This window comes from Gekko japonicus, unplaced genomic scaffold (genome assembly GCF_001447785.1).
Source record: "Gekko japonicus isolate JY-2015 unplaced genomic scaffold, Gekko_japonicus_V1.1 scaffold24, whole genome shotgun sequence".
NCBI lineage: Eukaryota > Metazoa > Chordata > Lepidosauria > Squamata > Gekkonidae > Gekko > Gekko japonicus.
The window spans coordinates 2,313,185-2,325,970 of NW_015164665.1; the positions used below are offsets into that span (position 1 = coordinate 2,313,185).

Genomic DNA, 12,786 nt, shown 5'->3' on the forward strand with positions numbered 1-12,786 from the left:
AGAAAGCTTTTGATAAAGTTTCTCATCAAAGGCTCCTAAGTAAGCTCAATAGTCATGGGATAAAAGGACAAGTCCTTTTGTGGATCAAAAACTGGCTGATTAATAGGAAACAGAGAGTGAGTATAAATGGGCAATTTTCTCAGTGGAGGGTGGTAAGCAGTGGGGTACTGCAGGTATCAGTACTCGGTCCGATGCTTTTTAAATTGTTTATTAATGATTTGGGAGTAAGCAGTGAAGTGGCTAAATTTGCAGATGACACGAAGTTGTTCAGGCTGGTGAGAACCGGGGAGGAATGTGAGGCACTCCAAAGGGATCTGTCAAGGATGGGCGAGTGGGTGTCAACGTGGCAAATGGGGTTCAATGTGGCCAAGTGCAAAGTGATGCACATTGGAGCAAAAAATCCTAACTATAAATACACGGTGATGGGGTCTGAACTGGCAGAGACTGACCAAGAGAGAGATCTTGGAGTCGTAGTAGATAACTCAATGAAAATGTCAAGACAGTGTGTGACTGCAATAAAAAAGGCCAATGCTATGCTGGGGATTATTAGGAAGGGTATTGAAAAAAAGCAGCCAGTATCATAATGCCCCTGTGTAAATCGATGGTCCGTCCTCATTCGGAGTACTGTGTACAGTTCTGGTCACCACACCTCAAAAAGGATATTATAGCATTGGAAAAAGTACAGAAAAGGGCAACTAGAATGATAAAAGGGTTGGAACACTTTCCCTATGAAGAAAGGTTAAAGCACTTGGGGCTCTTTAGCTTGGAGAAATGACGGCTAAGGGGTGACATGATTGAGGTTTATAAGATTATGCATGGGATAGAGCAGGTCGAGAAAGAAGTACTTTTCTCCCTTTCTCACAATACAAGAATTCGTGGGCACTCAATGAAATTGCTGAGCGGTCGGGTTAGAACAGATAAAAGGAAGTACTTTTTCACCCAAAGAGTGATTAACACATGGAATTCACTGCCACAGGAGGTGGTGGTGGCTAAAAGCATGGACAGCTTCAAGAGGGAACAGGATAAACATATGGAGCAGAGGTCCATCAGTGGCAATTAGCCACAAGTTATAGATAGGAACTCACAGGCTGTATTCTTGGTGCTTGGGGGCGGGCAACAGTGGGAGGGCTTCTAGTGTCCTGGCCCCACTGCTGGACTTCTTGATGGCACCTGGTATTTTTGGCCACTGTGTGACAGAGTGTTGGACTAGATGGGCCATTGGCCTGATCCAGTATTAGCTTTTCTTATGTTCTTATGTTCATCTGAATAGTGGTTTTATCTGCACATAGTTGGATATTGCAGTTCTGTTACACTGTAGCAGTCATTTCTGCTTGCCTGCATAGGATAATCCAGTTGTAGCCTGGTTTGCCTGCATAGGATAATCCAGTTGTGAATTATTGCTGTAGTCCAGTAATAGCGCAGTATCCAATAATTTGTGGATACTGCCCAGGAAAGCATTCCTTTCTGACACCAAACATGATGCTCAGCTAGGTATGATGAAGTTCAGATTAAACTTTATACTACACAGTCTTACCTCACTAGTTGTAACAGTCATTGGACCTAGCAGAGGAAGAGTCTGCATAAACCACATGTTCTAACAGGGGACCTCAGGAGTAAATGGAGCTTATGGCCTGAATTATTTCATCATTCCACTTGAATTGGCAGGTTGGCATCACTGCGGGTACATCAGTGAGTGCCACGCTGCCTTTACAGTGTGGCAGTGTAATGTGAAGCATATTGGCAATCGTTGCCTCTAATGATTAGGAAGCTTTTTATACAAGTAGAAACACAATCCAGTGCTTGGCAAATGGGAAGCTAAAACCCTTAAGCATGACCAGAGGTAATGTAACTTGTGAGCAATTTGGCAAAGAACAGAATTTCAGAGTTGCAAGGATGTTAGCGAATTCTAGTAGATGGCTATCTCTGCAAAACATTTCCTGCTATTCCTTTCACTTTTCCACTTGCAGAGCTGCTCACAACAATAGAAAAACACCAGAATCACTCAAAAACTATGAACGTCTGGTATTCAGCTGGGAACCGTGTCTATGGATGCCAAGTAGAATCTCTCAGTCAGTGTACTGAAATCCTTTGCTTTGGAAAATAGATTGAAATGATCGAGGTTTATACATGAAGTAACTGCTATGAGTATATTAGAATGATATCTGATTGGTGCCACTTAGCCAATTAAGTGTTCTTCACTCTGAACTATTGGACCCTAGCAACCACTCAAGGGGGGGGGGGTGCTGGAGCTCTGCAGTGATCTGGAAGCTAGGTGGCTGTGGGATGTGTTGGCTCTATGAGCTCCTGCCCTTTGAGGGAGAGGGAAATTTGTTTTAAAATTGATCTTGTAAACACAGGCAAATTCCCATTTTTTTGAAACCCTTGAATTTGCACATCACAACAAACTAAGGTTAGGTTCAAGGGAGTTCACAACCACAAGAGTAAACCAGGCTTGAGATTATCACATACTGACTCTGATTTCCACATGATACCTGGCTGTAGGGCACAGACCCTTCAAGAGTTGTTACGTTTCAGCTTGGTATAGTAGGGTATAGTAGGATGTTGGAATATAAAGATTGCCATCGCAACACTGGCAACCAGTGGAAGCTTTAGGGAGATGTAAATTGCCATCAACACTGAGACAGTGGAATCCTAGAGCACTTGCCATGACATAACTTTTGGGCTAGCACCAGAAGTGACACTGTGGTGGAGAATGGATGCTACTGGGTGTGAGGTCTCCTCCCAGAGTGCGAGACCTGACAGCCCTATTGGACTAGGGTCTTGGAGAGAGAGTTTCAGTTCCCTACTCTACTGTGGAAGCTCATTGGGTGACTAAGGAGCAATCCTAAGCATGTCTACTCAGATGTAAGACCCATTTTATTCCATGGAGCTTACTCCCAGGAAGGTGTTTTTAGGACTGCAGCATAAATCAGCCTAACCTACCTTTCAGGGTAGTTGTGAGGATAGAATGGAGGAGAGGAGAATGTTGTAAGCAGGTTTGAGTCCCTGTTTGGGGAAAGGTATAGAGATGTCTAAATAAATTGTTCTGCCTAAGCAGAAAAACAAGCTTTCACATTTCTCATGCAACACTCTGGTATGTAAAATTGTTCTGTCTTGATTGGAAGATGCCTTCCACATGGGTAAGTTCACATTTGGATCCAACCATTTCTCTCTCCCTCTCTCTCCCTCTCCCTCTCTCTGTATTTAAAAGACTAAAACCTCTTCAATTACTTGGGGCCTTTTGTAATATGAAAGGATACCACATAGGAGTAAGATGCTTGTTACTGGAAAACATATTGTTCTTTGTTGAATGAAAAGTTTGCTTTTCTTTCTTCATTTCTTCATCCTAATTAGAACAAACGTCTTTGTCTTGTTGGATCCTGTTGTATAATTTCCTTTAATATGCTTCTGCCTAACTTGAGGAAAACAACCCTGTTCTCTCCTTCTGTCTCTGGTAAACATTAAGCAGTACAGAGTACTCCGTTAAAACTTTGCCAAAAATGTGGCTCTCATTATATCAAACTTGATGTTGGCCTGGTCTGTATTCAGTGGAGAGTCTATAATGCTTTAGGCATTTTTGAGAGGTAATAAGAGTCTTAAAGTACAAGAGGTGTCAGAATTATTTCTAACTGAATCATGTAAAATGACAGCTGCAAGTGTGTCTGTGCAATTTCAAGTATTGCATTTGTTTATGCTTATCAAATTGCATTTGTTTATGCTTATCAAAACAGTGTTTTTTTCAATGTCTTTATTCCTAAATATAACAACTGTAGAAATTAGGGTTGTCAACCTCCCACTATTACAACTGATCTCCAGGTGACAGAGATCAGGTAATTTGGAGAGAATGGCCTCTGTGGAAGGAAAGCTCTATGGTATTATACCCCATTGAAGGCCCTCCCCTTTGTTATATCCGGGCAGATGAAGAATTCTGGGTGCACTCCAAAGCTTGCACACTGTTTTGTGTCATATTGGTTAGTCCTAATAAAAGCTATTGTGTGGCCTTTGTTCTTATTTTTGGATTTCTCTCCTTCTTTGTAACCAGCTGATGGAATTTTATTGCCAGTCCTGTGAGACAGCCATGTGCAGGGAGTGCACAGAAGGAGAGCATGCAGAACACCCCACAGTACCTCTCAAAGATGTAGTAGAACAACATAAGGCCTCACTTCAGTCTCAGCTAGATGCTGTCAACAAAAGGTATGAAATTCTCTCTGTAATACTTACTGCAGGGGTTATGGCAGTCTGACCACAAAGGCAAAGCTAGTTTGTAACTTAAGCAAGCTTGTTTCTATGATCCCTTGAAAGAAGTGCATGAGGAATTATTGAACATTGGTGGTAGGAGAGGAAGTGCCTCATGCTTCCTGTTCCCTTTGGTTTTATATATTATCATAACATCTGAATGCAGCCTATGGCCATCTTTATGACGAACTTGTTGTCTGGCTTGTGCACTCCCCTCTTTTTTACCCATGTAGGTTGAGAGCAGCTCATAGTTCATGGTCTGGGAAGCCATAAGTCAAGCTTCAATTCACTGTGAAGCCTGAATGCAGACCGCAGGGCAAATTAGAGTTCCAAGAAGCCTTCAGTCATGCTTGCTATTGAAAGGAGTGGAAAATAGGGGAGTGAGAATCAGTGTGCAAGAAAGACAACAAGCTGTATTACTGCTGGGGACAAATGGGACTGTTGTCTGATGCCTGAATGTGGCTGAAGCCAGTTGGATAGAATCTCCCCAAATGAGATTATTTTATTTATTTATTTATTTATTATCAAATTTTAGGATTTGGAACCTGAGCATCGTTTGTGCCTTACCATGATTCAGCCAGTGAATAAAAATCCCCTAATATTAAAATTCTGCTGCTGAAGATTAAAAAATATATTAGTCGTATGAATTCAAAAAGAAGAACTCTGTGACAATGCCTATGAAATCAACATCCACTATTGTTTATCTCCTGCAGGCTTCCAGAGATAGATTCTGCACTTCATTTCATATCAGAAATTATACATCAGTTGACCAGTCAAAAGACAAGCATTGTAGATGAAATTCATTCCACTTTTGATGAACTCCAGAAGACATTAAATGTCCGCAAGAGTGTGCTGCTTATGGAACTGGAAGTGAATTATGGCCTTAAACATAAAGTAAGACCCTGGCTCTTGTCAACAAAATGCTTTCGCTTTTAACTATAGGTTACCCCTGGGCAGGGGGGGGGGAGTTGTAGAAAAAGCCCAGCAGGAACTCATTCGCATAATAGGTCACACCCAACAGCAGAAACTCATAAGCATATTAGGCCACACCCCTGACAGCACAGCTCATTAGCATATTAGGCCACAACCCCATGTTACCAGAAGTGTGGTCATCCAGCCACACCCACCTTTTGCTCCTTATTCTGTTTACCTTGTTTGTTGTCAAAACCCAGGGCTTTTTTTGTATCAGGAACTCCTTTGCATGTTAGGCCACACACCTCTAATGTAGCCAATCCGAATGAGTTTCTGCTGTTGGGTGTGGCCTATTATGCTAATGAGTTCCTGCTGGGTGTGGCCAACTCAGGAGCCAGCCGGAACTCCGTTCCTGTGCGTTCCTGCCCAAAAATAGCCCTGCCCCTGGGAAGGAAATAATGTCTCAGATCTCATCTTCTGTAGCTGAGAAATATGAAAAATGGCTTGTGTGCACTTATACGTTATAATTTACCTGGGCATTTTCCACTTTGGTTTTGATTATGTAGAAATGAGTGACTTCTGCAAACAAACAGCTTCAGTAACATTGCCATGAAATTTGTTTGAAAGGAAGAATAATTGGAAGCAATTTTTAAATTAACAGCCAGTCCCTGTTGGATTCCCAGGGAATGTATTAATATATCCACATAACTGACAGTTTTGAATACTGGAAATTAAACAATTGCTACAATTCATGGTGAATTTTGTCATCTGGTTTCATTATCCATAATGCTTGTAATAAAAAGCAAATATGACTGTTAAAGATGTCGGTGCTATATTAGACAAAGTTGGTGATAATATAGCCAGCTGCGGACATATAAAAATCAGACAGTTATTACATTTTTAAGCATGTAATTTGTATTCTTAATGTTTTAAATTCCGGCTCCCTGTATATTGTCATATTATTAGTATAGTAAAATAGCTTTCCCTTCTGTGCAGTGAAAGAGAAAATCAGATAAATATGTCTATTCCCTGTTTAAAACCATCCTTTCTTTTTAGTGAATTCTTCCTGCCACTTAAATTTGGTTCATTTAACCCATAAATGTTGTGATCACTTTAGGAAATTTTGTGATCACTTTAGGAGGTTGTGATCACTTTAGGAATTTTTGTTGAATTCTTTATTTAATACAGCCATGCCCTTACATAAGAACATGAGAGAACATAAGATAAGCCAATGTTGGATCAGGCCAATGGCCCATCAAGTCCAACACTCTGCCACACAGTGGCCAAAAATACCAGGTGCCATCAGGAGGTCCAGCAGTGCCCCCCTCCCAAGCCCCAAGAATACAGAGCATAACTTGCCCCAGACTGAGAGTTCCTATTTATACCTTGTGGCTAATAGCCACTGATGGATCTCTGCTCCATCCTTGAAGAATGACAGAAAGGAAAAATGGTTCCTTGATTTATTTTATCAAAAGGTCCAACCTACAAGACATCTCTTACAAAATGTGATCAAAGTAATATGTAGGCCAAAGAGGTTTTGTGTGTCTTTTTAAAATATATATATGTTATTTTGCCTCATTGTCCACTATTTATTTAAGAGTTTCTTCCCCTTGTATGTGGCCATCCAAAAATTTATAGAAGCTTGGTTGAAAACTAAAATGTATATGTATTTGGGGAAACAGCTATATGGGAATCTGGATGGTCATACAACCCAAAATCAAGTGTCATTAGGTAGGCCTGTGTGAGAGTTGAGCAATGAACCTTAAGTGGTCTATAGGTGTGTTGACACAGTGACAAATCCCAGATTCTGTCTTTGCAACGGCCATTCCCCTACTTCTTGCCACCAAGGGGCTTTTTGAGAACCAGCAATAGGATTCTGTTTCATTGATATAATGTTATAACAATCACTTGCCGTGTGGAAATCATCTTACTCAATGGGCTGTAAAAGCACTGCTGAGTAGGGATGTTTATGCTAAATAAATGTTAGTAAAGGTTATTGTGTATTCCTGTCATCACTGAACATCCTTGAATTTATTTCATTTTATTTTATTTTTGCATTTGTGTGTGTGTATTAGGGTTGCCAGGTCCTACCTTATTCCCGGCGGGGGATCTTTGGGGGCTTGTGGCATGGTGACATCACCATGAAGTGATGCTCTAGTCTTGGGGCAAAAACTCTATGGTTTGTGCCTAAATTTACCATAGAGTTTTGCCCAAAAACTAGAGTGTTGCTGTGTGACAGCAGCGACGTGATGGCATCACTTCTGGGTGATGTCATCACTTCACGTTCTGGGGCATTTGTGGTCAAGGTTTCCAGCAGGGAAGATCAAAAGTGGGGGAGCCCCGCCCAGACTGGGGGGCTGGCAAGCCTAGTGTGTTTGTGTGTGCATGTGTGTGACCATGCCTGGAAGTCATGCTGGCCCCCTACTGGGACAAGGAGGATATTCAGAGAAGTGGCTTGATAGCCTGCCTCTGCTTCCTGGCCCTGGTATTCTTTGGAGGTCTCCCATCCAAATACTTGCCAGGGTTGTCCCTGCTTAGCTTCTGAGACTGGGCTTGCCTGGGCTTGGATTTATTTTCTGATGTTTGTGTTTATCCTGTATATCAGTAGTTTTTAAGGTAATAAAGTACAGGGAACTTTGTTTGCAGTCTTATGTCACTTTTGTTGTGAATGATTTCCACAATTAAGTTGGACAGTTACAAATAAATAGGATAAGGCTGTTCGAGTAATTGTTAAGTGTTATAGAACCATGATTATGAAAGTATGGATATCTACATTTCTAAAATTCTCTAAACCATCCTGTGTAACTATACCAATGCCATATATTCCTTTATTTCAGAAAGAGGACATATGAATTACCTTCCAATATCTTTTGTTGGACTTCTCAATAAAGAGCAAGCTTTGAGTTATGTGGCTAGACTCTCTTAGAAAATAAGCCTTAGAAGTCCTCCCTGCCTTCGCCAGGAGGGATATATTCTTACAGCATTTACTAGAACTGGGTAGTGGCTAATGGCCACTGTTTTGCTTTGGGGAGTTCACTTAACAGTATGGTTTAGCTGTCCCATCTGAAGTACTCAGCATCATAAGTGAAACTGAGAATCCATCAGCATAGTTTCCTGCTTAAAGGCACATTATAAAACTGTACTCACTGACAAAGCTTCCAAATCTATTGACTTTTTAAAAAAACCCTCTTATTAGATCATCCTGGTTCAGCTTTGTCACCTTGAGGTTAATCAGGTTATTTTGGACTTTAAAAATGCCTTTCCCCACAGCTGCTGTGTGACTGTGGGAAAACAAGTTGGCTCTGGGGATTCTGGATGCAACTCATCAAATAATGTAATGTGTAGTTTGGCCCACTGAGTCAACATTTCCATTGAGCTATCCACCATGACCCCACTCTTTCCTGGTTAGTCACCATCAATTCTGACCCCACCCCAATTTAAAGTTGGGATTTTTTAATACCTTTGTGCATCATATTGAACCTCACTGGCAACCTCTCAGCTCTTTCAGTTTTGCTTCTTTTAGCTTTGTGTTAGAACACAAGCAATTAAAGGGTTCCAGGTTTATTTCCTGGCATCTCCATTTATGGGATCTCAAGTAGAACAAGGAAATACTACTGTCTGAGATCCTGGAGAGCTGCTGCCAGTCCAAGTAGAACATACTGACCTAGATGGACCAGTGGTCTGAGTCAATGTCATGCAGCTTTGCATGTTCATATGTGGCACAATCATTGTGTTTCATTCTCTGTCCAGGTCCTGCAAACTCAGCTTGATACTCTGCTGGAAGGACAGGAGAATATTAAGAGCTGCAGCAACTTTACTGCCCAGGCACTCAACCATGGAACGGAAACTGAAGTCTTACTGGTTAAGAAGCAAATGAGTGACAAGCTGAATGACCTGTCTGTACGAGACTTCCCACTGCAGCCCCGTGAAAATGATCAGTTGGACTTTATAGTGGAAACGGAAGGGTTGAAGAAGTCCATTCATAACCTTGGTACTATTTTAACCACAAATGCTGTTGCCTCTGAAACAGTGGCCACAGGGGAAGGATTGAGGCAGACTGTCATTGGACAGCCTATGTCGGTCACCATCACAACCAAGGACAAGGATGGCGAACTCTGTAAAACTGGGAATGCTTACCTCACTGCTGAGCTGTGCACCCCTGATGGAAGTGTAGCAGATGGAGAAATACTTGACAATAAAAATGGCACTTATGAATTTTTGTATACTGTCCAAAAAGAGGGGGACTTCACCCTCTCGTTGAGACTGTATGATCAGCATATTAGAGGCAGCCCTTTCAAACTCAAGGTGATCAGGTCAGCAGACGTATCCCCTACAACTGAAGGTGTTAAGAGGCGTGTGAAGTCTCCTGGCAGTGGCCATGTTAAACAAAAGGCGGTAAAAAGACCAGCCAGTATGTACAGCACAGGCAAAAGGAAAGAGAACCCCATTGAAGATGACCTAATCTTCCGAGTAGGTAAGAAATGCGACTGTCTTGTAAATTCAGTGTATTGTGGTATTCGATTACAGTCAATGGTATTTTAGAATGTTAACATTAAAACAGAATTAAAAGAATAAGAGAAGATTGGATTCATACCCTGTCCTTCACTCGGAGTCTCACAGCGGCTTACAATCTCCTTCCCTTCCTCTCCCCACAACAGACACCCTGTGAGGTAGGTGAGGCTGAGGGAGCTCTTTTGAGAACTGCTCATGAGAGAATAGCTCCGAGAGAACTGTGGCTTGCCCAAGGTCACCCAGCAGCTGCATGTGGAGGAATGGGGAATCAAATCTGGTTCTCCCAGCCAGATTAGAGTCTGTGCTCTTCACCATTACACCAAACTGGCTCAAAGTGGAATATTGAATTTTCTTACAGATTGTAGGGATCATGTTACATGAGGGATCCACTGTCTCTACAGAGATCAAGGTCACAATGCTGGCTGACAGGAGGTTAAACACTTTCTCTGTTGCCATTTTTGCAGTGGAAATTAGCTCCCTGCATCCCCAAGTTGCTGGTAGCTTTGGTAGGAAAAATACACAATAGGCAATCCATAGTTGTTTCCACCAGAACTTGAGGGAGGCAGTTCATTTCTGCTAGAAAACAGTGACTAAGGAAAGGGTTAAACTCCTATTTTCCCAGCACTATGGCTTTATTCCAAATCAGGCATTCCCACTGGCTAGTTTCCACCCTGTAAGAATCTGTCCAGAGAACTGGCTGTGTATCTCCGACTTACCACACACTTTAGCCATAGGGGACCCACAATAAGGGTCTCGTATTAATTAAGAACATTTTTATCTCGCCTTTCCACCTGCTCAGGGTCCTCAGGGCAGTGAACATGAAAACATTAAAGCATTTGAACAATTTAAAACATTTAAAATAATAAAATAATTCAGTAAAAACACATAAACATACAGTAGAAGAACCAGAGAGAAGGCCAATAACCATTATTGAGGCAAATTAATTAATGAACCATTAATGAAGCAAAAATGTCTTCACCTGCTGGCAGAAGACACTGATAGAGGGAGACAGATGAATTTCCCTGGGAAGAAAGGTCCAGAGTTTTGGTGTCACAAATGAGAATGAAAAATTCACCCCTTTCTCATTACTTCTAGAGTTCAGGTTTCCATGTACAATAGCTACATTGAGACTCAAAGATAACCAGGAAATATTTCTAGCATTGATTTTCTCTGTAGCTTTATTACAATTCAGCTGTGCTGTGAAAATAACATGTGTAATGGGTTTCAGAATAGTGATCTGAATTTAATGTTGCTCTGAAATCACTGTTTTACACGGAAGCAGTTGAGGATGTCTTGTGTTGTTGCAGTTCAAGGTCTTGAGATTTTAGCTCCAGTGTGAAAACCCACAGTTCAAAATTTCATTGATTTTAGCAAGCCATGAAGGCTGGAATAACTCAGCAAATGGTGAAGATAGCATTGGTCAATAGTAGATAATGCATTATTAACCTTATAAGAGATGTAATCGGTTTCTCAAAATAATCATTGTTTATTTGAATGTATTAATTAAAATGTTCTACAGGCTTATATGAAATTGAAATTGTCTCTGGAAAAGGTGTTTGATAACTGTGGGATGAGTGTGGGATAAAGCCACTTGGAGAATCAGTGGCTGGCTAGAATGAAAGGGAAGAACCATTCTGCAAAAACGAAAGAGATCCATGTCACTGAGTAAACGGAGGCCTCTAGTTTAACTTGCCTGTTTGGTGTATACCATTTATATGTATACTCAGAGCCAGGGGTCATTTTGTAGAAAAAGAGGTGCAGGAGCTCATTAGCATAATTCATTAGCAAAACTTAGTTGCATATGCCACACCCCCTGACATCACCGGAAGCGTGTCAGAAGGCAACACCAACTGCTCAGGCTCCACTGGACTGTTTTGGATTGCTAGCTATTGGGGGGGGGGGGAGTGCATGTCTGTCCTTGCAGAGGAGGCAGAGCTTATACCTGAATAAAACTTGGTCTTAAAGGTGCCACTGGACTGTTTTGGACCAGGGGGCCGGGGGGAGCTCTGCAACTTACTTGGCTGCTTCTTGCTCTGACTGAGGGCTGCTGGGAGCAGGGGGTGGGGCTTGTTGCATGTGCCCGCCCCCTGGGCTCTTTACTGCTGGAGCTCTACTACTCCTGTGCGCTCCTGTAGGAAATGACCCCTGCTCAGAGCACAATTGTGTGTTTCAAGTTAAAATTTCAGCTTGCCTCTGCACTGAGGAGAAATACAAAACTGACATGGACTGTTCAAATATCTGAAATTGCTTACGCTACGAGTAGGAAAATGTGGGATTAGACATGCTGACCTTGCCTCCCAATGTCTTCAGAGAACTCTTGGTGGAGAAGTGACTGGGAACCTACATTTTGCTCTTTGCTGCCATTTGGCTGAATACACAGATATGGGGGGGAAGGCTGGCAGAAATGTCCTGATCCCTTCTGTGTGCATATGACATACATAATATGGCTTGTTTTAATGGCATTGGCTTGTTTTTAGCGGCTTGTTTTAATGGTGTCAGCTTGTTTTTCATTGGCTTTTTAAAGGATTTGCTTTAAATGGTTTGTTTTAATGGTTTTGTATTATTACCTTAGTTATAAACCATGTCGAGAGGCAGCATATAAATTTTCAAAATAAATAAATACTTTAAATAAAGAACAAGATACTGGAATGAAAGTTAGTGTGCACATTCTGGACAGCATTATATATTTCATTTTCAAAATCCAACTTGGCTCTCTTGCTTGCTTGAGATCTCAGAATGAAATTTGATATCCTCTATCATAAATCCTTATACTAATACCCAAGTTGCCCCCTCCGTGCGGAGTTGGAGTTTATTCCCTCTCCGTGACCGAAAAGTTGTTTCCAGCACCCTTCTGTCACAAGTTATCAGATTCGTATCCAGTTTAGGGGTCTGCACCATTCAGATCTGTGAGAATGTTTCTCATTAGCTGAACTGTGGAAGAAACCTTATTTAATCATAGAATCATAGAGTTGGAAAGGGCCATACAGACCATCTAGTCCAACACCCTGCCCAATGCAGGACCAGCCTAAAGCATCTCTGACAAATATTGGATCCAAGTAAGATAATCTCTATGAGAGAAACTTATCTTTTCCAGAACAGAAATAGGAGGGGACTGGGTGTTTGGGA

The 12,786-nt window shown here is 41.6% G+C and overlaps 1 protein-coding gene across 3 annotated transcripts in view; it reads left to right on the forward strand.

Annotated features, from left to right (window-relative positions):
- The window catches only part of TRIM2 (tripartite motif containing 2), an 81,436-nt gene that overhangs the window by 35,798 nt on the left and 32,852 nt on the right, over positions 1 to 12,786 (forward strand). For all 3 annotated transcript variants that reach the window (XM_015409033.1, XM_015409034.1, XM_015409035.1), the window contains exons 4-6: positions 4,043 to 4,194; positions 4,950 to 5,130; positions 8,899 to 9,622. In XM_015409033.1, the coding sequence (XP_015264519.1) occupies positions 4,043 to 4,194; positions 4,950 to 5,130; positions 8,899 to 9,622 (1,057 nt within the window). The remainder of the gene's footprint in view (positions 1 to 4,042; positions 4,195 to 4,949; positions 5,131 to 8,898; positions 9,623 to 12,786) is intronic.